The 27,270-nt window shown below is 38.0% G+C and overlaps 2 protein-coding genes and 1 non-coding gene across 3 annotated transcripts; 1 reads left to right on the forward strand and 2 right to left on the reverse strand.

The window, feature by feature from the left end:
* Positions 1-201: 201 nt before the first annotated feature.
* Positions 202-274, reverse strand: Trnan-guu (transfer RNA asparagine (anticodon GUU)). The gene has a single exon. It is a non-coding gene; the product is annotated as a tRNA-Asn (tRNA).
* A 2,940-nt stretch (positions 275-3,214) lies between these two features.
* Positions 3,215-27,008, reverse strand: LOC139936321 (scaffold protein ILK-like). The gene is made up of 11 exons (XM_071931117.1): positions 26,361-27,008; positions 24,100-24,265; positions 23,279-23,374; positions 20,104-20,200; positions 19,261-19,341; positions 10,510-10,595; positions 9,198-9,429; positions 8,602-8,723; positions 7,151-7,250; positions 6,341-6,471; positions 3,215-5,183 (listed from the first exon to the last, which is right to left on the reverse strand). Exons 1-11 carry the CDS (start codon positions 26,447-26,449, stop codon positions 5,034-5,036), a joined length of 1,350 nt encoding a protein of 449 aa, XP_071787218.1. The 5' UTR covers positions 26,450-27,008; the 3' UTR covers positions 3,215-5,033.
* Positions 13,198-18,568, forward strand: LOC139935837 (macrophage mannose receptor 1-like). The gene is made up of 4 exons (XM_071930442.1): positions 13,198-13,435; positions 16,026-16,487; positions 17,501-17,845; positions 18,465-18,568. The coding sequence occupies exons 1-4, from the start codon at positions 13,198-13,200 to the stop codon at positions 18,566-18,568; spliced, it is 1,149 nt and encodes a 382-aa protein (XP_071786543.1).
* Positions 27,009-27,270: the final 262 nt, after the last annotated feature.

Below are 27,270 nucleotides of genomic sequence, written 5' to 3' on the forward strand. Positions count from 1 at the left end.
ATAGTCAAGTGTGTTGCTCAGGGACACTAGTCTCATGGCCGGGACTCGAACATGCTGAACAGAAACACCAGAGCTCGAGTCCGGTGCTCTTATTTACATTAGCAATCCCACAGTCTTAATGATATTAAAGTATCAATATAAACCACAAGGGAAACTGACTGGGTAAATTTTGTAAATGATTTTTGGGGTTGAACAAAGAATTGACTAGAGTGGGATTCGAACCAACGACCTCCGGATTAACATGCCGGCGCTCTACCAACTGAGCTATCTAGCCCTATATTGGCGGTGTCCCTATTTTGTCAATATCTTTGTTCGAGGGTGCCAGTCAGAAGCCATACAACCGAACTGCCGTGTAGCCAGGGATCACACCCAAATTACGATACAACCTGGGAAGCAGCAGCTAGGGGATCACCTTAAGGGGATGCGACTTTTTGTTTCAGATATCAATATAAACCACAAGGGAAACTGACTGGGTAAATTTTGTAAATGATTTTTGGGGGTGAACAAAGAATTGACTAGAGTGGGATTCAAACCAAAAAGTAAATACCCTACAGAGACAAATTTGTGTATCAAAACTAATGTTTATTTACTTGCAAATTCTATCTTACAGCACTTACAATTGCCTACCTGAAAACCTAAAATGTTTTTGCTATTTTAGTCTTACGAACTTGTTCATTTTTCAGAAATCTATTTCTCAAAGCAATAATATTAGGGAAATGATAGTGACAAAATGTTAGTACAATAAGACCCATCTTAGAAGGTAGACTTTTAATTAACTTGCTAAACAGCATGCAAAGGCTATCAAATTTATGGGTCAGCATTGGGTTATCATCAGCAGCCGATCAACAGTCAGTATAGTATTAGATAGCTGCTAATAATAATTAATATATCCCACTTTACACACCTGAATGGCATCTCAAAGTGCTTCCAACATTATTACCCCTAGTTACTGGGCCATCATTCTTTAATCCATCTGAGCTACCCGGGGAGTACACAGTCTGTGCAACAAATGTGCACTACTAAGCTAAACAAACCAAAAGAACCATCTCTGTAACGGTACCCATTTACGTCTTGGTGGAGAGAAGCAATTATAGTTAAGTGTCTTGCTCAGGGACGCACGACCGGGACTCGAACCCACACTCTGCTAAACAGAAACACCAGCAGAGCTTCTGTTTGGTGTTCTTATCCGCTCGGCCATGACTCCATTCTAAGCGGCTCTGTGTATTTTGTATGTTGTTCATACAAGTATGGTTTGCTACCCGTGTCAGTGCATTTGATAGGCAGTTTCTTTTCTACATCTCTACATACAACTACATTTCATATTTCATACAAGACTGATGACACACAGCTTTGCAACAAGTAAATCAGTTGGAGTTGTCAAATATCTACAAATGTATTTAAAAAAATTATATTAGTTCCAATTAAATCTTTTAATTTAATGTAAAGCCTGGTTCATACTGGTTCATACAAAGAAAGGGCCTGAAGTGAATTTTCTTTGACGCAAGCGATCTAATTTTGCAGGCCTGTATGCTTTTTAAAAAGGCAAGGGCACCAAGGCACATTCACCCTGGTGAAGGACAGGCACCCTATGAGGAAATTGTAAAATTTCTACTGGAGCATTTCACGGGCACCAAGACATTGGACCATGGGGCGTGGAGGCAATCGTCTTTGTTACCTCCGTGAAGTATCAGGCTTGACTGGAAAGAAAGGCTACAGAAAATCCGCTTCGTTAGCAAAATTGTTGTGAGGTGTGAAATAGGCTTTACTGCCATTCCAAACAAGTTTGGCATGCTCTATTAATAAATAAATTACTGATAGCTTTGTCAAACTAAGCTCAATTAATACTGTATTGTTCATCTCTCTCTGATTCTTCTAATATATGTATCATCACACTTAGCAATATTCCCTGTGTCGCAAAAAGAAATCCACTAAATGATGTATTTATTTTGTACCAACAGCAGTGCATGATTCATATACACTCAAACTTATTTATTTCAGGCAAATCCTTCAATTTTCGTTGATTTTGTTTCCCCCCTGCATTGAAACAATTTAAATTTCAACAGTTATAAAATCCCCCTAAAAAAAATATATATAAATAAATTAATTAAAGCCATTGGACCCTTTCGGTACAGAAAAAAAAAAAAAAGTTCACAGATTTACAAATAATTTACAGGGTTTACAGAAGGTAATGGTGAAAGACTTCTCTTGAAATATTAGTCCATGAAATGCTTTACTTTTTGAAAAAACGGTAAAACAATATAAATTCTCGTAAACGAGAATTACGGATTTGTTATAAACACATGTCATGACACGGCGAAACGCGCGAAAACAGGAGTGGGTTTTCCCGTTATTTTCTCCCGACTCCGATGTCCGATTGAGCCTAAATTTCCACAGGATTGTTATTTTATATATAAGTTGTGATACACGAAGTGTGGGACTTGGACAATACTGTTTACCGAAAGTGTATAATGGCTTTAAAACAAAAATTTTAAAAATAAGCTATATGTGTATGTTTAGTACACAAAACACAGCTCGTTTTTCTAAATTTGTTTTTAAATTCAGTGTAACATATGAGTAGATCAAACTTCAGTAAGATTGGTAAACAAAAATCCATATAAAATAAACCAGTTATAAAATTATAAATGTTTCTCCATTACATAGTGAATACCCTAAAACTATGTTTAGTTATAAATTCTGATTGATAATTCGTTAAACAGAGGATGCCTCAAAGAAAAACATAACAGCCTCTCGAAGCCCAGAGGAAATATGTCAAGCTACTCATGCGTGTTAGTTTTGACTTCGTTGCTTGAAATTACAAAATAAAGTTATCAATTCGTCTTCCTATCTACATAAACCATGCATTTATGTTTTTTAGTATTAAAAAAACACTATTTTTAAAGGAATATGTTGACTTGGATCGGTCGAGTTTGTCTATTGAAAGTGTATGTAACTGTTTGTTATAGAATGCATATGATTAGAAAGATATTTTAAAAGTAGAATACAATGATCCAAACAAGTATCACTCGACATGTGTGGTTTTCCTTTTACCTCGTCGACAAACACGGTCAGCCATTTATGGGAGTCAAATTTGTGACTCCCATAAACGGCCAACCGTGTAAGTTCGCAAAGTAAAAGGAAAACCATGCAATTTCGAGACAAATGTGTGTGGATCATTGTATTCTACTTTTTAAATATCTTTCTAACCATATGCAATTTATAACAAACGGTTACAAACGCTTTTCAAAGACCAACTCGACCCATCCAAGGCAACGAGTTCCTTTAAGGCAGTCTTTTATCCATTTCAGACTCTATTTCTGACCCTACACAAACACAAAAAGGCGACAGATCAATCAAACCTACTCCTCATCACATTTCATTTTCCTTTTCATCAATTTCATATCATCCTCCGCTTTATTTACGGAATGGAATCATGGACACTAACCAGTCGTCTAGAGAAGAGACTGGACGACTGCTACCCAAGAATGCTTCGTTGTATACAACAGATACATTGGCAGAGGCATATCTCAAACCTGGAGCTCTACGGTAGACTACCGAGAGTTAGCACCAAGATTAGGGCAAGAAGGCTGAGATTAGCAGGTCACTGCCTCAGACATGCTGAGCTGGCAGTGAGCAAGCTTGTGCTTTGGGCCCCTACTCAAGGTCACTGTTCCCGAGGTAGACCACAAACCACCTATGTGGACACCTTGTGCCGGTACTCTGGCGTGCAACGGGAGGAGCTGCGCACAGCAATGGGAGACCAACGTGTTTGGAGGGCCATCATCTGATGCTTCACATCGACTGAAAGCAAAGTTGACCTTTGGTTTTTGGAACCGTTCGATAGTGGTGATCCTATATAATTCCAGATGTACACAGTAAAACTAATATCTGCAAGTGTCATTTTCAAGATGGTCACGATTTTAAGTGATTGCTAAAATTTTGGAGCTAATGTGTCCACGCAGGAAGAATAATCCCCAAGAGGAGTCGCTTTTCTGATTAAAATGTTGGGGCATGAAAACTGTTTACATAACCACACATTACTCCAAAGTGACTTGTTTCTCAAAATGCTTTATACAATCAAACGCTGCTGTAAAGGCTTCCAACCAATGGTTTGTTTGTTTCATTAATTAGTGCGATTACCAAAACATATACCCTCCCTTTAAAATGACAAATCCTGCTTTCAATTCTGTTCTTTACGTGCTTCAATTTCCTGCTCTTCCTTTTGGGGGGTGAGTGTTGTCGTTTAAACTTGTGTAGTGCGCAATCTTCAAGTTAACTTGAGTTAAATATTAAACAAACGTTTGTTCATAAAGCTATAAAAATACAGGCATTTTATAATAGTTTTTGTTCGTAGTTATGGAAGCATTAGTGTAGAAGTAACCGCTAATCCACTACTTGTAACATTTAAATAGCATTGGCATTAAGTACTATACAATGTAAAACTACTATACGTTGGCAACTAGTAAAGCTATGAGAATGGCTGAGGGGGAAAACTGTGGGGTCTCAAAGATGGTCTTGTTTGTTTTCCAAAACACTGACAGCCACTCTGAACGGCTGAGAAAGAAATGCATTAATAAATGAGGCTAGGCACAACAATTCTGTCCTCGTACAAATGTTGGGTTAAAGGCCCAGGGGTCGATTTCACAAAGAGTTAGGACTAGGACTAGTCCTAGGAGATATACAAATTGCATTGATAGTCCTAAGTTAGAAAGAGTAACTGGTCCTAACTCGAGATAAGACTAGTCCTAACTCTTTGTGAAATCCACTCCAGTCACACACGACCTCAATAACGAGAACGACAACGAGAATGTTAACAATGCATGCCCTCAATTGGAATGGTTGAACAAGCGTGGGCGTATTCTGCGTGGAGCATTTCAACCAATAGAATGCGTTTTCTTTGCGGCGTGATCGATATCGTTTCTCGATATCGCTGCAGTGTTACTTGGCCTTTTTAAAGAGTTGAAAGATTAAGGAAGGTTCCTCATAAAAAAAAATGCTGATGAAAAGAGAGTCAGATCGATTGACTCTTGAGTACATTAAGAGGTTCGCATCTTGTCTAGGATGGGCATAATCCTATCAAATCTTGGTCTCTTGGTTGGGTCTTCATTCATACAAATCTTCATCAGCTTGACTACGTGTGGTGAGATCCCTGGAGACAAGTCAACACGTAGGCCCTCCCCAACAATCTGCAGAATAAAACCATTCAAAATAGCAACTTAACAGTAATAATAGTAATCATTTTTTATGTTTTGCTTTTCACACCCGAAAGGGCTTCTCAAAGCGATTCCAACATTACTACCCCTGGTCACTGGGCCTTTTCATTAATTCCGTAAACCATTTCTGCTCCCTGGGGAGTATACAGCCTGTGCAACAATTATATGCACTACTTGGCTAAACCAATCACAAGAACCATCTCTGCCCTCACAGGTACCCATTTACCCCTCGGTAGAGAGAAGCAATTATAGTTAAGTGTCGTGCTCAGGGACACAAGTGTCACAACTGGGACTCAAACCCACACTCTGCTGAACAGAAACACCAAAGTTGTGGTTTCATTTAGCCTTGCTCAAGGCAGTCGAATTATTCACTCCGAAAAAAGACCGCCGCTGTATAAAAACCCAGCCGTATTCACTGTACGTAAAACCCACCCGTGTTCACTGTGCGTAACATCGCACGACACGATTCCCCCGTACACTATCCGCATGCGGAGGCCGTCAGGCCGACAGCCTTGTAGGATCTGTGTTGAAGCCACTGACCTCATTACTATAATAAGCGAAGAGTTCCCACGGTCAGCTCATTACCATAATGCCCGCGAAAGATGAGACATGTCTACATCATCACACACCACCACCACGTACGCTCAGCGAGCATGATAGGCGTGTGTGATTGGACGTCAAAATGAATAATTCATTTGCCTCACATCCTGTGTTGTCTGATAGGTCTGACGAACGATATACATATTCATGAGCTGCATACTAGAATATCCTAGAGCCCCCCCCAATTTCGTCCACTATTGGAATTTTTTCAATACAACACATTAAAACGGGAAGATACAGACCCGACAAGGCTGTCGGCCTGACGGCCTCCGCATGCGGTTAGTGGTGTACGAGTGCGATGACTTGTGTGAACAGTATTCGTACGATGTGACAGTGTGTATACGGGTGGGTCATTCGGTGTGATCGCACACACCACGCACAGGGTATACGGCGGGTGGGTTTACAGCTGCGTCTTTTCGGAGCGAATAATGCGACTGCCTTGAGCAAGGCTAGGTTTCATTAGGAGCTTTCTTCCCTAATTATTTATTTTCTTAGAAATAGGAAACATTTCCAATGAGTTTCCCACATACCTTCATGCCAATTTCCATGGGAGACAGTCCGGCAAATGGTACCTCCCTAGTGACACACTCCCACAGCAGGATGGCGAAGCTCCACATGTCAGCTGACCTCACATTCATGTCCTCAGGATCCTTTGTAAGAGCTGTAGTCAAAAAGAAATTAGATGTATTTGTACTGACATCTAATTAGGGAATAACTGTGTAATGACCAGGGCCCAAATTCTTAGAGCTGCCTTAACGGCATTGGACACTATTGGTAATAACTCAAAATAATTATTAGCATAAAACCTTACTTGGTAACGAGTAATGGGGAGAGGTTGATGGTATTAACCATTGTGAGAGACAGCTCCCTCCGAAGTGACGTAGTTTTCGAGAAAGAAGTAATTTTCCACGAATTTTATTTCGAGACCTCAGATTTAGAATTTGAGAGCTCGAAATCAAGCATCTAAAATCACACAACTCCGTGCTCCGTGTGACCATGGTGCAACTTCGATGACCGATTGAGCTCAAATTTTCACAGGTTTGTTATTTTATGCATGTTGAGATACACCAACCGTAAAGACTAGTCTTTAACAATTACCAATAGTGTCCACTGTCTTTAAGGCTGGGTCACACCAAACTAATTCTCTAAACGTCCAAACGCGTCCTAAGAAAATCAAAAATGGCCATATTGGTTACAATTGTGACTTCATGCACGAGTATAAAGAGAGGCGTATTCAAACATACCTTGCAGGAAATTGTATGTTAAAGCGCCTTTAGCGTCACTGGGTGACGAATATGCACGCTTTAAGAAGCCACTTTTATTATTACAATTATTATTACCTTCAGGGGCAGTCCAAGCTGGATTGAAGAGCTTCCCTCGATTCTGAAAGGAGAATCTGGTATCTCCCATGTTGATCTTAGCAGTCAGTTCTTCATCAATCTATGCAGTCAAGATGGAAGTGTACATGATTTATTTATTTCAACTAACTAAAACTGACATTCAATTCAATTCAATATTTATTAGTAATGTTAAAAAGAACATGAAATTCATTTTCCTGGTGTGAAAAGTTTACATAAAAATATATCAAAAATACATCAAAAACCATATCATAAATACATACATACATACATATTATACATGTAATATAACAATGACAATCAAAAACAAAAACCTAGGCTAGCCAGGTAAACTAAATAACCCACAATTACTATAATAAAAATTCACCTAGCACAAGTAGAAGTTATCACAGCGAAGAAGAAAAACTGTTACATACAATTTATAAAAACCTGGAAAACTGTATTAGATAAAAGATTAACAAAGTATCACAAAAGACAAGGAGATACAATTTACACAGGACCAACGGCTTTACATCACATCCGAAGGAGGAAGCAATAGTGGTCATGCTCAAAGACAGAAGCGTCAAGACCGGAACTCGATCCCACACTCTGCTGATAACAAACACATGAGCTTGAGTCCAGTGTGCTAGCCACAACAGCAACACCATACCACATGAAATAATAATATAAAAATATACTTATAAAGCGTCAAATTGCCATAATAGCTTCAAAGCGCTCAATACAAAGGTAAGAAGCAATGACCCAAATTACAACATTACCATTCAGAGGGTTTCCGAAGATAACAATTAAGAAAGACAATTACGAAAACATTTAACAAAAATATACAAATATGTGCAATTAACAATATGAAGCAATAAAAAGTCAAGATCGGGACTCGAACCCACTCTGCTTATTACAAACACAAGTGTTCGAGTCCAGTGGGCTAGACACATCACACATAACAATATGAAGGGCATAATTTGTGTACTTACTAAGATGTTTTTTTGCTGAAGGACGAAGCAATAAGTGTCAAGACCGCCAGGAATCGAACCTACACTCTGCTGATTACAAACGCAAGTGTTTGATTCCAGTGCGCTAGACGGCTTGGCCATGACACGCCACAGATAACATGAAGGGTATAATTTGTGTACTTTCTAAGATGTTTTTGCTGTTGAGGTACTAACAGGGTAACACAAGTGTCAAGACTGGGACTCGAACCCACACTCTGCTGATTACAAACACAAGTGTTCAAGTGCAGTGCGCTGACCACAGCGGACCCAACATACCACAAGTATTAATATGTGGAGTATAATTTGTGTATTTTGTGTCCCCTTGCACTAAGATGTTATTGCTGTTGAAGTACTAACAGGGTAACACATGTGCCAAGACCGGGACTCAAACCCACAACACACCACAGATAACAATGATATTAAGGGTATAACTTGTGTACTTACTAAGATGTTTTTGCTGTTGAGGTAGTACCTAGGTATGAGAGGTTCCATAGCATGTAGGAAAGCCATACCTCTTGCAATATCCACAGCGAACCGTAGAGTCTGTGCCTGATCAACCATTACATCTAAAGAAATAACAATGCAGTTTTGTTCAGGTTTCTTGTCAATAAAAAAATCACAGAATTGTTTGAATTTCCTTTTCATTTCGATTACTTTACTTTTCTGTTTTTACTACCCACCCATAATGCGCATTATTTATTCATTTCCCAGTGGTATTAAGTTAAGGAAAATGACCAAGAAAGTGTAGATTCATGGATAGAATGTACGAGCCGAAGGCGAGGACGTTGTATCCACGAACCTACACTTTAGAGTCTATTCTCATAACGAATCTACAGTTGAGTGCAGATTCATAACGAATCTACATTAAAGTGTAGATTCGTAAAAACAACCTACACTTCCATCAATAGAGTGACGTCACAGAAATAGTTTAAAACAACTAAACCATGCCTCTGTGAGGAGTTATTGTTGTGATACTTTTCACACTTTCCAAAGTAAACTTTGCTGCTGTTAGGAAAATTACACCTACATACATGACATACCGGTTGCTTCATGCAGGACATGAAAGAGTGACCCGTGCGGTTGGTATTCACTCAAGACGATCAGATTAGGGGGTTGATTGACGCAGCCCAGCACGGCGTGGATGTTGGGATGAGAGAAAATACGCAGACGAGGGAACTCCTCTCCGAACTCCCTGGAGATGCGAGACGTGATGTTGTGCTGTCTCAGCACCTTAGCCATGACCTCAGTACCTTGCCACATGCCCTTCCACATCTACACAAATAAAATCAAAAAGGCGAGGAGGATTTGAAACTTTGCATGGTGGAAATATGATATAGTAAGGTTTGCGGTAACACCATGTAATGATAATCTCTTATTGAGCCAACCCTCATTATCAGTTTGACACAAACTGCTTCTGCATGTAAGGCAAGTTAATTTTCATAAACATAGTTAATAAAGGTTTTTCTCGTCCGATTTCAAAAAAATTCCATTAAGTTTTACACATTCCATTAATTTTTACACCCGGCTCATTCAATTTCATTTCAAAATGAATGCTCCATTGAATCAGCATTCAAAAGTTAAAAAATTCAGTTTCACTAGTTTAGCATTCACTGTTAAAATCAGATCATTCTATTTCACTATAGGCTGCAAGACTCAATTAATTTCATAAAAGCCAGCAACAAGAGCTGGTCAACCATTAAATATCATCAAGTGTAAATAGATAGTAGAAATTAAACTAATCAAATTGTAGTCTTGAATGCCTATAAATGAAATAGAATGACTGAAAAAAACTGAATGAGAAAAACAAACCGAGTGTGCTCACCATTTGAGTTTGAAAGCAATAACAGCTTAAGAGAAACCCTAATTTGATGGGATTAAAGGAACATGTTGCCTTGGATCGGTCGAGTTGGTCTTTGAAAAGCGTTTGTAACCATTTGTTATAAAATGCATATGATTAGAAAGATATTTTAAAAGTAGAATATAATGATCCACATAAGTATCACTCGAAATTGCGTGGTTTTCCTTTTACCTCATCGACTAACACGGTCGGCCATTTTTTGACTCCCATAAATGGCCGACCGTGTTAGTTCTCACAGTAAAAGGAAAACCCCGCAATTTCGAGGCAAATTTGTGTGGATCATTGTATTCTACTTTTAAATCATCTTTCTAACCATATGCATTTTATAACAAACGGTTACAAACGCTTTTCAAAGACCAACTCGACCGATCCAAGGCAACGTGTTCCTTTAAGGGTAATTGCGCAAATTTGAAAGCGAGTTAAAGAATTTGAATGATTATTTTTGCTGAAATTGGCCGGGAAATCCAACAGTAAATAGCATTGTAACGACGTACCTCTCCAGTTGGGCTGCTGCCAGCTTTGGTTTGAAGCTTCACATGTTTAAGATCAATGCCAGCAAATCGTGAAAGCGTTCCGTCTCCTGTGGTACAAACAAATGAAATAAAAGACAAAAAAGGTTATGTCATGCACGACAGTTTATTCTTCTCATAATGTAGCCTTTGAGAAAGACTCTGCCAGGGTCAAAACGTCAGCCCATTAACAATTTTTTGGCACGGCAGCAGACAACACTGTGAGAAAACAATCAAAACGGGAATTTTTTAACGTTGGGAGCTGCATTATTTCGTTTGTGATACATGACGACCAAAATCCACCGCAGAAAAATGTATCCCGCCATAGAATGTGAATCTGTTGTAAATAGTGGCTTGTTGCAGGTAAGATTTGAGTTATGAAGCTTTGAAAATTCCCCCCCCCAAAAAAACGGGCCTTAATACATGTAGTTAGGACTCTGTATCTGTGTACAGAGGAAAAGTCCTATACAGGGCTAGGGGAAAGCCTGCTTTTAAGCTCAAACATTCTGATAGATGGAACCAGGTCGGACACACTGGTGGCTCATTTACCATGAAAATATCTGTAATGGTTTTTAACATGACCTTGCTCCTTCTTAATTAAATGAAACAATTACTGTCAGAAGTCAAAGGTGTCACAACCTCAGGTCAACAGGTGAAGTCTTTATAGAATATCTGAAGGGCAAAATGATTACTACTTTAGGAAATCGCGCTTTTTATTCAGCAGCACCAACTCTATGGAACACCTTGCCAGCAAACATTCGTAAACTGCATTCACAAACGCTTTTTAAAGGAATGTTACAGAACTGGTACGACACAAAAACCGTGAAGATCACAGATTTACATAAAACTTACACGGTCTAATGATGATGATAGTTGAAAACATCCCTTGAAATATTTCTGTCTGAAATGTCATATTTGATGATAAATAAATAATTTAACTTCGCATTTGGAGTTTATCGCTCAGTGAGCGTTTTAGTCATTTTTATTTTGGCATCGATGCAATGCACAATTTGTAATCGGTTTTTCACTATTCTCTCGTAACTCAGATAGCCGATCGATCCCAAACTTCTACAGGTTTGTCAGTTTATCTATGGTGGATTACATGAAGTGCTTACACTGCCAGCAACTTTTTTGTTTGCAAAAACCAATTCTGTAATGTTCCTTTAAATCTCAATTAAAAACTTTTCTTTTTAAGAAAGCCTTTGGTAATGTGTAGTGAGTTTTGTATCTGTTGGTTTTTTAATTTTATAGTTTATATTTGTGAGTGAACTTTTTAAATGCTTTCTTGGACCAAAGTTGCATTGTTTTTACAGCCTTCATTGTTTTATGGTGTTCATGCACCTTTTACGCCTGTACAGTTTTTAAGCTATTTTGCTTAAATTTTTTACAGGTGTACTTTTCTTAAAACTGTCCCAATTAATGTATGTAATTTTCTTAATCTTTTGCCATTTTTACTGTTATGCGCCCTCGAACAGGCTGGTCCTGGAGAGAGCGCAATAACAAATCAACAAATTATGATTATCATTATTAATGTAGGTGGGAAAGGAGTTGTTTTAAGGTTGATCCTAAACCTTCACAAACAAGAATAAATACCAAGGACAACCTTTACCTTGTGGTTGAAAAAAAAGCAGAGGCTATCATTTTCTGCCAACACACAATTATGTGAGCCAAAAATTGTCATCGATCTCCAATTAAATGACAGTTTAGTTTCTATGGTGATAATTATGACCAGGAGAAATATTACATGTACACAAGGGTTGCTAAGAGGCAGACTCTATTACATGTTTGTATGATGACAACACCTATAGCTTATCATTTTACAAAGAATCTCCAGACCACTTGAATTTCTTGAAAATACTCATTTTACTGGAGGAGACTACCGTAGGAAGTGTTCTCATAGTTTGCTTTGAACCTTGTTTATGGTTTACATCTTTGACCATTTCTGTTGGACAGATTCATTCGTCCGCGTCAGTTTTTAAGAATAATTTTGAAGAGATAATTTTTTCGTTGACTTTCTGTAAATCTACCAGGTTGATAGGAGGAAGTAAACTTGCCGGTACAACCATGTGTAAATATCTTTAGTGGGAGTGTTTGGCTCTGAAAAAAAGCTGATGTGGTCCCAACGTTTTCGGGAGAAACAGCTCCCTCTGAAACGTTTTCTGCTCGTCTTCGGGAGAAAACTGTGGTCTCGACGTTTTGAACAGTATACTCTGCTCGTATTCGGTGGAGAAAAATGTGGTCTTAACGTTTTGAACAGTATACTCTGCTCGTCTTCAGGAGAAAGCTGTGGTCTCGACAATTTAAACAGACTACTCTGCTCGTCTTCGAAAGAAAACTGTGGTCTTGACGTTTCGAACAGTATACTCTGCTCGTCGATAAAGGTTCATCATGTTTATGTTCAATCTACATGTATGACTTTATGAATAACTCAATGAAGGAATGAAGTAAAGAAGCCAATGACTTTCAAACATTTCCACAATGTTACTACATATTACATGTATTATAGTATTTTGCCTGATAGGAACCTTCAATGTTCACTGTTTGTCAGAGACAAAATCGCAAACAATATGTCCGCCAGGCTGGTTGGCTTTTGAAGATCACTGCTATCTTTATGTCAGAGACGCTAAAACATTCAATGAATCTGAAACATACTGCATGAGTTTATCAAACCCAATGAGATCTGGTCATCTGGCATCAGTGACAAATCAACAAGAACAAAACTTCATCAAGGATGTTGGAGGGAGTGAATTTTGGATTGGCTTCACAGATCAACAATCAGAGGGTCTTTTTACTTGGACTGATGGAACATCGTCAATGTTTACCTCCTGGGCTGAAGGAGAGCCAAACAACTGGGGTGGGAACCAAAATTGTGCTTTACTCTATTTGAATGGAGCATGGGATGATACAGAATGTAATCAGCGAAAAAGTTTCATGTGCAAAATGGTTGGTTTGAAGATTTCATGTCTGACCTTGCCATAAATCTCAGCATTCTCATCTTCATTTAGTGTTTACTTCAGTACACTTTTAAGTCTTGATGAGTGACTTGAAGCAGGTTCTTCTACACAAATTTTCCTTAAGTATTCATAGACTTTATCCATACATCCAGTTGATACCATAATACTAAACATTTGTCACTGTTTACCCACTGGGCAGCGAAAGAACCCGAACAACCCAGGTTGGATACAGAATTGTGCTTACTCGAAAGCAATGGAGCATGGAATGGTAAAGACTGTTTTTCTCAAAAAAGTTTCATGAGCACAATGGTCGACCACAAAGTTCATAAAAAAAATACAGCTAAAAACAGGTCGGGTGAATTACTGTAATTTCTCTCACGCTCCCTCCACAAGGCTCCCTCAAGTTGTGAGCAACTTCAAAGTCAATTGATTGATAATCAAAAGATGACAATTACAGTTTCCATGGTAGCCAGGTCCAATCTGCTCAGTAGAGCTACAGCAGTAGCGCTAGTAATACTTGGGTGATCTCTTAATTAATAACATGCATCTAGCCATCCTTCAATGCAACAGCATTATAACAGCTTGCTACTCTACAAGGGACTCCAGACCAGTGACGGTGTAATTTATCACCTTCTCCATGGCTTGACAGTTCATGAATTCAAAGAAGAATACTTTTAAGTAAAAGAATACATTTATTAAAACATTTTCCTGGGCTCCATTTTATAGTCTTTTCTCAATCTTCAGTTACAACAAACAAGTTAGAATAGTGAATACTGCACTGTTGTTCAAACTGTAACAGAAATTCTCTACAGAGAAGCGCAAGTTGAAGTTCTATATTCGTATACTTGGACTTCATGATTCGACAAATCAAGTGATTAACAACAACTCCTTCAGTTTTTCCAAGATTTGACTTTCTTGGAACTTTAAACCTTTCTCTCGATGTTACTTCACGTATATGATAGTATTATGCCTGGTTGGAATCTTCAATGTTCACTGATTACAAACAGTATGTCCGCCAGGCTGGATGGCTTTTGAAGATCACTGCTATCTTTATGTCAGAGACGCTAAAACATCCAATGCAGCTGAAACACACTGCATGAGTTTATATGACTTTCTTCTCAAAAAAGTTTCATGTGCAAAATGGTTGACCACAAAGTTGATAAGAAAAAACACAGCTAAAAACAGGTCAGATGAATTACTGTAAGTTCTCTCACGCTCCCTCCACAAGGCTCCCTCAAGTTGTGAGTAACTTCAAAGTCGATTGATTGATAATCAAAAGATGACCTTAACAGTTTCCATGGTAGCGAGACCCACTCTCCTCAATAGAGCTACAGCACTATGGCTAGTAATACTTTGGTGATCTTAATTAATAACATGCATCTAGTCATCCTCAAATGCAATCACATTCTGACGCTTGCCATTCTACAAGGAACTCCAGACTAGTAATGATCAAAATTGTTTTCTGCTTCATGGCTTCGACAGTATATGAATTTACAGTAGAATACTTTATAGACGAAGAATACATTGAGTAAAACATTTTCCTAGGTTCCATCTTGTTTATGGTCTGTTCTCAATCTTCAGTTACAACAAACAAGTTAGAATAGTGAATACTGCACTGTTGTTCAAACTGTAACAGAAATTCTCTACAGAGAAGCGCAAGCTGAAATTCATTATTCGTACTGTGTGACTTGACTTCATGATTGAACAAGTCAAGTGATTAACAACAACTCCTTCAGTTTTTCCAAGATTTGACTTTCTTGGAACTTTAACCTTTCTCTCGATGTTACTACACGTATATAGAATAGTATTTTGCCTGGTTGGAACCTTCAATTTTCACTGTTTGTCAGAGACAAGATTACAAAAAAGATGTCTGCCATCATGGTTGGCTTTTGAAGATCACTGCTATATTTATGTCAGAGACGCTAAAACATTCAATGAAGCTGAAACATACTGCATGAGTTTATCAAACCCAATGAGATCTGGTCATCTGGCATCAGTGACAAACGCTTTTCAAAGACCAAATAATTTTGAAGAGATAATTTTTTCGTTGACTTTCTGTAAATCTACCAGGTTGATAGGAGGAAGTAAACTTGCCGGTACAACCATGTGTAAATATCTTTAGTGGGAGTGTTTGGCTCTGAAAAAAAGCTGATGTGGTCCCAACGTTTTCGGGAGAAACAGCTCCCTCTGAAACGTTTTCTGCTCGTCTTCTGGAGAAAACTGTGGTCTCGACGTTTTGAACAGTATACTCTGCTCGTATTCGGTGGAGAAAAATGTGGTCTTAACGTTATGAACAGTATACTCTGCTCGTCTTCAGGAGAAAGCTGTGGTCTCGACAATTTAAACAGACTACTCTGCTCGTCTTCGAAAGAAAACTGTGGTCTTGACGTTTCGAACAGTATACTCTGCTCGTCGATAGGAGGTTCATCATGTTTATGTTCAATCTACATGTATGACTTTATGAATAACTCAATGAAGGAATGAAGTAAAGAAGCCAATGACTTTCAAACATTTCCACAATGTTACTACATATTACATGTATTACAGTATTTTGCCTGATAGGAACCGTCAATGTTCATTGTTTGTCAGAGACAAAATCGCAAACAATATGTCCGCCAGGCTGGTTGGCTTTTGAAGATCACTGCTATCTTTATGTCAGAGACGCTAAAACATTCAATGAAGCTGAAACATACTGCATGAGTTTATCAAACCCAATGAGATCTGGTCATCTGGCATCAGTGACAAATCGACAAGAACAAAACTTCATGCTCAATTATGTCAATAGCGTCGAAGGAAGTGGATTTTGGACATGTTGGATTGGCTTCACAGATCAACAATCGGAGGGTCTTTATACTTGGACTGATGGAACATCGTCACTGTTTACCTTCTGGGGTCAAGGAGAGCCAAACAACAATGAAGGGAACCAACATTGTGCTTTACTCTATTTGAATGGAGCATGGGATGATACAGAATGTAATCAGCGAAAAAGTTTCATGTGCAAAATGGTTGGTTTGAAGATTTCATGTCTGACCTTGCCATAAATCTCAGCATTCTCATCTTCATTTAGTGTTTACTTCAGTACACTTTAAAGTCTTGATGAGTGACTTGAAGCAGGTTCTTCTACACAAATTTTCCTTAAGTATTCATAGACTTTATCCATACATCCAGTTGATACCATAATACTAAACATTTGTCACTGTTTACCCACCGGGCAGTGAAAGAACCCGAACAACCCAGGTTGGATACAGAATTGTGCTTACTCGAAAGCAATGGAGCATGGAATGGTAAAGACTGTTCTTCTCAAAAAAGTTTCATGAGCACAATGGTCGACCACAAAGTTCATAAAAAAAATACAGCTAAAAACAGGTCGGGTGAATTACTGTAATTTCTCTCACGCTCCCTCCACAAGGCTCCCTCAAGTTGTGAGCAACTTCAAAGTCAATTGATTGATAATCAAAAGATGACAATTACAGTTTCCATGGTAGCCAGGTCCATTCTGCTCAGTAGAGCTAGAGCAGTAGCGCTAGTAATACTTGGGTGATCTCTTAATTAATAACATGCATCTAGCCATCCTTCAATGCAACAGCATTATAACAGCTTGCTACTCTAGAAGGGACTCCAGACCAGCGACGATGTAATTTATCACCTTCTCCATGGCTTGACAGTTTATGAGTTTAAAGAAGAATACTTTTAAGTCAAAGAATACATTTATTAAAACATTTTCCTGGGCTCCATCTTATAGTCTTTTCTCAATCTTCAGTTACAACAAACAAGTTAGAATAGTGAATACTGCACTGTTGTTCAAACTGTAACAGAAATTCTCTACAGAGAAGCGCAAGTTGAAGTTCTATATTCGTATACTTGGACTTCATGATTCGACAAATCAAGTGATTAACAACAACTCCTTCAGTTTTTCCAAGATTTGACTTTCTTGGAACTTTAAACCTTTCTCTCGATGTTACTTCACGTATATAGGATAGTATTTTGCCTGGTTGGAATCTTCAATTTTCACTGTTTGTCAGAGACAAGACTACAAAAAAGATGTCTGTCGTCATGGATGGCTTTTGGAGATCACTGCTATCTTTATGTCAGAGACGCTAAAACATTCAATGAAGCTGAAACATACTGCATGAGTTCATCAAACCCAATGAGATCTGGTCATCTGGCATCAGTGGAGAATGGACAAGAACAAAAGTTCATGCTTGATTATGTCAAGAGTGTTGGATGGAGTGAATTTTGGATTGGCTTCACAGATCAACAATCAGAGGGTCTTTATACTTGGACTGATGGAACATTGTCAATATTTACCTCCTGGGCTGGAGGAGAGCCAAACAACCGCCGCAACCAAGATTGTGCATTTATGAATAGTAATGGAGCATGGGATGATAAGGCATGTTCTCTCCAAAAGAAATTCATGTGCAAAATGAATGGTTTCAGGAGATATTGTCCGACTTCGCAATAAATCCCTGCATTCTCATCTTCTTTTCTGTCAACACTCTGGATGAAAAGTACAACTATTTTCACATTGATATACTGTATTACTATCTCCAATAACCCTTCAAACAAAGAGTAACAACAATTATACGAAGCAGCAGCCATTGTGGATGGGATGCCAGAGGGATGCCACCGAACCAAAGATGCGTTGGGTACACAACATCAGAGAATAGTCAGGATCTGATAGCAGCAGCACTGGAAAGACGAGTTGTGGTGGGATTGGTACCAGTGATTCAAGGGGGTTATAATTTGAGGAGGAGACCCGTCTTCTACAGAGAGACAGCTACCCAAGATCACATGTTTGATTTGCCCTGAGCCCAAATTGGTGGCTCTCCTTACTGCCGGATTCTGCGCTTACGATGAACAATCTTCGCTTACATGCAAGCAACGAATTTCTGCCCTAGCTGTGTGAGTGCAGAATGACTAGTAACGTGGAGTAAGAATCAGAACAAGCAAAAATTCCCTGCTAACGTGTGATTATGTTTGATGTAGGCACGGAATTCCTGGTGTCACTAAGAGAATCAGACATGATGATCATGTACTGTGAGTTTGAAACACGGCTGTTTACTGGCTTGGAAGAGAAAAATACTTTATAGAGACGAGAAAGGGCACGGCACACCAGTCTGGATCTGGATCTAGATAAATTATCAACCCTCTGATTAGAGCCAAACAGAAAGAGACAATGATGAGTAAATTTCAGTTTTAGATGCGGGAGGAAAACCCCAGAGAAAATTATTCCAGGGATAACCAACGCAGTCATGTAGGGACTGACAATCAAATCCAAATGGCGCCCCCGGTTAGATTCGAAACCGGGGTCAGAGGTGGAAGGCGAGGCAAGACACCACTACACCAACTTGACCCCTTAGCACATCAGACTCAATGTATTTGGTGTCGTGTTGATTGGCCGTCTTGTTGATGGAGCTGCACGCTCCTAAGTAGTCTAGATGGTTTCAGGAATGCTTCAATGAGGTAGCAAACAACAGGCATAATATTTAGCCCTCGGTAAAAAAAAATAGGAAAATTCCGTGGAGTACAAGGGCTGACCTAGATATGGAACATGTATAAGGTTTTGTAGAGCCTTTTTTAAGGCTATTTCATAACAATTTTTCTGTTTTTTTCTGTGGGCGAACAAATTGAAAATCCGATTAAATTGGGAAGAAAATCATGCCTGTAGTAAGGAATTACACTATGCATACCTGTATGTAGAAGTGAAAGACTTCTGCTATGTTAAGTATAAAGTGACATTTAACAATTTAAGCATATTAATGCTTAGCATTTGAGTACTTACGTGTCCTAGTTTTCATGCCTCCCCAGTTGTTAGTCTTATATGGCACTTTGTTCAGATCTTGACCATTAGCTGCAGCTCGATCTATCAAGTTGAAAAACAAATTTTGGATTCAAAATATTGTAAAGACATGCAACTGTGTAGTAAAAAAAAGGGCACTGTCTTTGGTCTTTTGAACCGTTCAATAGTTTAAATCCTATCAAGTGGTAACTATTCGTAAATAAATGTAGCTATTCAATAAAATTAACATATTTTTATGAACGTTTCATTTCAAAAGGTGGTCATTTTTTTGAGATATGACCTAAAATCCAGAGCAGTTATTTCCACTAAAGAAGAATTATCCGTAATTGGAATACACAATCTGAGAGAGGATACCGTCGGTAACACCTCTCAGATTCAAATATTGAGGGATACAAATTTGATATTTTCTATAACCACAGTATTTCAACGAGGAGTTGGAAATATTTTGAAAATGAAGGCCTAGTTCAAGCTATTTGGTCCTTTTTTGTGCACACCCTATTTGTTTCTATTTTGGGTGGATTTAAAACAAGAAAAAATTATTCTTGGGACTATATTTTTTATTATTTTTTTTATACTTTTTATTTGTTTTAATTGGGGGGGGGGGTGGGTCTGCCTCCCCCTCACTTCATAGTTACAGGCCTGGCAAAGAGTTATTCTACAATGTATGTTATTTATCCGTTGTTCAAAACATAAAAAACATTACCTTAAATGCTATTAGCCCCAAAGATTTTTTTTCTTCTTCTTCTGAACTGAGAAAAATAAATACATAAATAAATTTATAAATATTTGAAAATAAGGACAGCAAAATAAGATTGAAATACCCACCTTTCAGAACACTCCTGAGTCCGGGTTTGGCTTTGTCCAATGGCGTATCATTGAACTTATTGCAAAGGCTGACTAGGGAACCACTATTTACGAGATCCTACACACATAAAGACAGTCAAGGAAAACATGATTATTAGTTTTGGTTTAACCCGCATACACCAATGTGTTTTACATTGTGTAACACTGTATAGACGATGTGACCTACGTTTACATTCAAACTGCCCTCTGTTGACAAAACACTGTATCTATGCATGTTTCGCCAGGAAACAAGACACGTAGTCATGGTAAGAGTGCATACACTTTCTAGCTGGCTGCTAAAACACAAAGGTTTTGCCCGGTGGTATGCGCGCGAATCATGTTATGGTTTTCGTGTGACGTCAGAGGTCACATCATCTATACTCCATGCTTTCCCAAGCTCTGTTAAAAAAGAAATCACAGGCATACACAGAACTGAGTGGAACCCATGACCTTTGCATTTTTAGAGTAATGTTTACCAACTAGACCACCGAGATCCCGGTAGCTAGAGGCAGTTCGATTCCTTTATTTTAGCAGCGGGTACAATCACATTTTAATAGGAGGAAATTTGCATCAGGATAAATATAACAATATTAATTTTGGTTTACACTCAGTACTTTTCCGAAAACATGATTATTTGCACTTATTTTATATCCCAAATCATTCAATATAATGTCTACTTTCTCTTTGCCTATTGCTGTCTGGGGTATTTATGAATTATGTATATTAATCAACGTATCATCAATATATGCTTATAATATACAGTATTTAATCTAGTGTGTGGTTATTATCTGTTTAATCATTTAGTGTGTCATCAACTTGTGTATAATATAGCATTAGTGTGTCGTCAAAAAGTACATGTACAATAGCATAATTTAGTTTGGGTCAATGTGTACAATTTAGTGTGTCGTCAACAAGTACAATATAGAATAATTTAGGGTGTCAACAATATATGTTTATAGTATAGTATATCCTGGGGTCGATTTCACAAAGAGTTAGGACTAGTCCTAACTTAAGACTAGTCCTAGGAGATGTACAAATTGCACTGGTAGTCCTAAGTTAGGACGAGTAACTGGTCCTAACTCGAGATAAGACTAGTCCTAACTCTTTGTGAAATCCACCCCTGCACACATTGGTCCTTGTTATTTGATTAGTGGAACACAGGTCACATGTCATACTTTATTTTGCCATGTATACTGTTCCGAACAGTTCAAACCCACCAATAATGATAAAATAAACATAGGACACTTGGGATGCTTCAAAGCTGCACTTTTTGCCTACTACAGTGTAATAGATTTCACAACGAGTAGGGGCCTACCATGTATTGAATTAGTTAACACAATTATTTTCCTTGGACCCACTTTAGCCAACAAGTGCTAACCAGCTTTATGCTCTATGTCTTTATCAGCCGATTAAAACCTTGTTGAAGAAATAAATCATTAATAGTTCAAACCGTGTACAACTTGTTGAAACATACAACGGATTATTTGACAAATACAAAATGACAAGGGTTTATGTGTGCAAGGTATAAAACAAATATAGGAAGTTTTTTCTTCATACAAAGCAGAATGTAATTACTCATTAAAAATATCTGGACTGTGCCATTGCACCTTGTGATAGTATTCTTCAAAATTGCACTCATGTAGTAAAGGGTTTGGGTACTTTTTATAGGACAAACAACACAATGTCCACAGATTTACATTTTACTTACACAGTTTGAAAATAATGATGATAGAAAGCTGCCCTTAAAATATTACTCGTTGAGGTGCTGTAGTTTTTAAGAAACGAGTAAAACAAGTCAAAAAACTAATTTTTGTCTCAGGAGACGAAAATGATTTTAGCATGAAAACATATTTTCATGACAGCACCTGAAAAAGTTATACTTTAAGGTAAGCTTTACTATCATTACCTTCAAATGGTTTAAAGGCAGTGGACACTATTGGTAATTACTCAAAACAATTATTATCAAAAAACCGTTCTTGGTTACGAGTAATGGGGAGAGGTTGATGGTATAAAACATTGTGAGAAACGGCTCCCTCTGAAGTTCCATAGTTTTTGAGAAAGAAGTAATTTTCCACGAATTGAGGTCTCGAAATCAACCATCTAAATGCACACAACTTTGTGTGAAAAGGGTATTTCTTTTTTCATTTATTAATTCGATGATCGATTGAGCTCAAATTTTCACAGGTTTGCTATTTTATGCATATGTTGAGATACACCAACTGTGAAGACCAGTCTTTGACAGTTACCAATACTGTCCACTGCCTTCAAGTTTAATGTAAATCTGTGAACATTATGTTTTGTGTTACAAAAATTACCCCAAACCTTAAAGATTTCCCCAGAGTGCACAGTAGGGCTTTTAAAAAACCAAGACAAACACCAAATAGAAAACATTCCAAAGACTTCCATTCGATTACGCCTCCCTTGTCTTGAAATTTGGGTCCAGAATGCCCACAGTTTTAAAAAAAATCCTTGGGGGAACCCAGACATACTAGGGCCCTTTGGCTCGTCATGAAAACTTACCTTTCGCATACATTTAATGGCAATTATACAGAGTCAGTGGATTGGTATAACTTTGAAATAGTGGCACAAAACAATTTGTTTTCCTTGCACAGTTGTACAAGTAAATTGATCCTATTTTTAAAGGACCCATATGTGTATCACGCAGCATTGAAAGAAATCCTCTTTTTGGTTTACTTTTTTTTTTACAGATACTCACTCCTCACAAAAAGGATCTATATTGCTATTTGCTAATGGATCTATATTGCTGGATTGCTATTTATTGCCTTTTAAAAAAATGTTTGCTCATTGGTGTTTGTGCTTGTTTTTATGCCCTGCTTTTTTTCAAAGTTTTTATCACCTGTGTTTTGGGGCGTTTAATAGTTTTAATAGACTAAGTAATTTTAAAATTTCATTCTGTATATTGATGTTTTCACCAAGTGTAACCACTGTGCAATTCAGCTTTCGGGCTAAAGTTTGGTGTGAATAAACCCATAATAATAACATGACTGTCACAAAATGGAATTTAGGTATACACAAGTGTACATCTGGAATAGTAATTGTACAACCCCCATCATAGTGTTGTTTAGTTAGAATGTCATATCACATTGAATGACCTTGATGTCCATGTGTCAGCATAATATGAAACATCTTTACTTACGTCAGCGATTAACTCATAATTCCAGAAGCACGCGTAATGCAGCGGAGTGTTACCGTGCTCGTTGACTGCATTCACATCCGCTCTAAACTGAAGAAGCTTTTAGGAAGAAAAAAATTTAAATGAAATCATAAAGTCATTGCTTTTTCATAGTGAGATGGGTGTCATGGCCGTTTGATTTAAAGAGCATCTAATTCAAGTTCTGGTGTCAAGGTCTTTAGAGTATGGGTCAGGGTCCTGGGGTGGATTTCACAAAGGTAGTCCTAACTTAGGACTAGTCCTAGGCAATGCTAAGATATAGGACCAGTCCTAAGTTAGGACTAACTTTGTGAAATCCACCCCAGGACCCTGACCCATACCCTTGAACGGATACTTTTACTATAAGAACTTACATGTACACTCTTCACCTAGGGGTGTAAATGGCTACCTGCAAGGTAGGAGGTTGATGTGTATGAAAAAGCCTATGGAGCGCTTTGGTTCATCTCATCTTCCTATACTGTACAGAAACCTCCTCTGGAGTTTACATTAAATTTAAACCGTTTGAAGACCAGGTTGTATACTCCCCACTGAACACAATAGTTTTAAACATGTTACTTTTTGTGTAAACCCTTCAGTAATAATAAAATTACCATAGTTGAAGAAGATAAAAATGATTGTGTCATTATTTTGTTTGTTCGCAAGTTTGCTGGAAGGCCTTGGTGCCCTTGAAATGCTCCAGTAGAACTTTACAATTTCCTCACAGGGTGCCCTTTACCAAGGAGAAAATGCCTTGATGCCCTTGCCCTTTCAAAATGAAGCATACAGGCCTGAGAAAACATGTTTACCTTTTGGACAATTTCTCGGTGGCCATGTGCAGCAGCAAGATGTAAGGCAGTATCATCGCCCATGTTGGTGGCATTTATCTTAGCTCCTCTACCTATCAGCATATCCACAATGTTGCCCCGCCCTTCCTTACACGCCCAATGCATGGGGCTAAACCCATGGTCATCACTGAAGAGAAACGATTGACAAAATATATGCAATTCAGTCAATCACAATAAAAACACCACAAACTATTTGTTAAAATATTACCTAGATAAGCAAATCTGCAGCTTAGTTAGTGATCAGAGTGCATCTGTTGAAATCCTGTCTGACATTGAACATCAATTGTTGTTTAATCCTTCCAGATTGACCCGGGAAAATGTTGGAACTTGATCTTTCTTCTTCTTCTTCCCAATTTTGTTGTATGTTTTTCTTTTCCATTTTTTCCCCCGGTTTAATTATGTGTGGGACAACATACTTCCAAGCAACAGTGATTTAGTTTATTTTTTGTTGTCCCTGACCCGCATAGCATTGAATATGCGGAAAATTGAAAATATTGAATTCTTTTGAATATATTGCTGTTCCGACTGTAACTATGTTTTGCTTTGTTGTTTTGTTTCTGTTTCGGTTTAATAGCTTTTCATTTTGCCTTCTATTGTATTTTTTGCTCTTGTTTTGTTGAGGTCAAAGAAATAAATAATAGTGCAAAAAAACAGCTAAGATTCAAAGTTTTTTTAAATAATATCTTATTATAGGTGCCTGAAGTATGTTTGTCAGATACAAGTAAACAAGGGGTCAGTCAAACATTAGAGCCAGGAAAAAACGGGAACAAGGACATCAAATTACTTGAATATTAAATTATTGTTACATGAAGTAGACACCTAACTTCCTTTGACATTTTACACCATTTCCTGTTTCCACACTACTTACTACTGCACAAGGCTAAAGTTACTGAATGTATTTGTATCAAGCTTCCAGACAGTTCCTGAATTACTTAGATCGGACATGTGTTTTGTTTCTAAGCAGTAATTGTTTTCAACAGAATGTTTAAATGTTGCCACAGGAAACACATCCCATGAGTCCATACTACAAAAAACCTTACGCAAAACCCTAAAACACTAATTGTTTCCTACTTGAAAAATGTAACCTTAGAGCTGTGAAGAAGAATGCATACAAAATAACCACTGAGTTACAAATCAAACTTTTTGGTACACTCATTGTAAAACTTTCCATATCTTGCCACCACATTTTCACAAATTTTTGCAAAAAGGAATAACTTAGGTAAATTAGATAGGCCCTATTTTCATAAACAAATAAAGAAGTGGTTGCAGGATACCAAAATTTTTCCACTCAGTTTATCCTTGGGACAGTCACCACTGCTCCTTGAGTTATTATTATATAAATATATATACAGGCCTTAACGCAAATACTGGCGCAGTTGATTTCACACTATGGTTCAAAAGGGACTGTGTGTGCATTTTGTGATAGCAGAGGAGAGCTTACTCTTTATTCAGTTTGTCTCCTTTTATATCACAAATGGGGTTGATTTCCTCTGGGTCCGCCTGACACTTATTTTTGTACTTTAATAAGGGAATCAATGTGTGGTGAAGAGGTTTTCAACTAGTGGTTTAAACCCGCCGAGGCCTGGTTCTTGATAATTTTACCGAGACGAAGTAAGAACCAGGATTCGGCGGGTTCAAACCACTAGTTGAAAACCGACTCAACAAACTTTGATTCCCATTCATAATTACCTTTTTGGTCAAAAAACATCAACACTTTTTGTCAAAAAGTAAAACAAATGCAAAAATTATAATTGTTCAACGATTTCTTTCAACACAACACCCCTCAAGCTTTGAAATGGTAAGGCCCTCGGCTAAACAACTCCTTAAAAGGAGATTACTGTCTTATAAGCACAGGTGCAAGCTCGCGTGTCACGCCCATGTTTCAACACTTTTTACTGGTCATTATCAAAGGTTTAAACACCCCCACGTGACGCGCTCTCCACCAGTAGGAATAGCGAAACTGTCTTAACTCTTAGGTATTTATGAATAAAGTCATACCCTCAGAATTTGTGTCATGATTTTTGAAAGTGGTAAAAATGGGGCAAATCTGGGACTAGCGGTCAAAATTGTACGTGTTGGACCAGATCAACCGTTTCCGCTCGAAACAATCTCGTAACAATCTCGAGGGTGGTTACGTTATCGCATCTAATTGTATTGTAGTTTTTACAAAAAAAATCACAATATTTATTATTATTTTTAATAAATTGAAAACAATTACTCACCCCTGGTTTGGATCATTCTCCACATTGTCCAGCCAAACTCGTACATGCATTGCATTGCCTTCACGGATTTGGGAGAAAATATCCTCCATTTCTGACTCGTTTCTGACAAATTATTTTCTTTCTTTGCCAATATACGTTAGATAATTGGTCGAAGATTTAAAAAAGTTAAATAAAAGTGTGACTTATTTAAAAATCAAGAACCATATTTCATTTAGTCCGCAGTAATATTCTTAAAATGAGTAATGAAGATGACGTTTGCTGCATCAGCGAATAACGTGAAATTTATCAATGATTGTTTACAATATAAGTTGACTTCGATGGGGCAAACAACAGCAGTCGGTACCACCACAGCACACACAGCAAGTCAGGACGGACCGCCCACACACACAAGTCACTTGTCACAATTCGTGGCGTAAAACTTGCTCTTGATGAAAATCAGATCACGAATCAAGACTTCTCCATGAAGTTCTGAAGACTCAGATTTTACCTGCTTTATGAGACCATACACTATCTTGAATCAATCATCCTAATTTCATCTAAAGAAGAGCAAACTAGCATTCAACAGTCAGTTTTATGTGAGTTTTTATCTCCCATCCCTCTAAACTAAACAAGTTCAAGTCGAAATGGTTTCACAGTGACACAGAAATAGACTGATACCCAAGTAGTATAACTCTTCATAGTGCGAGCATTGGTGATAGTTTGGGATTCAGACTATTTTGGAGGTCAATGAACTCCTTGGAAATTGGTCCAGCCAAATAAGGTCACGGAATGTTTATGATGAAAAGCGCCCTCTGCCACCAAGGTTTTGATAGTAAACACGTGCGGACGCACTAATAATTACCGACGAATAACTCACGACCCCTCACGACAACACATTTTAAAAGCACTTCACAAGAACACTTGAACATAA

Source organism: Asterias amurensis, chromosome 4, assembly GCF_032118995.1.
Source record: "Asterias amurensis chromosome 4, ASM3211899v1".
Classification (NCBI taxonomy): domain Eukaryota; kingdom Metazoa; phylum Echinodermata; class Asteroidea; order Forcipulatida; family Asteriidae; genus Asterias; species Asterias amurensis.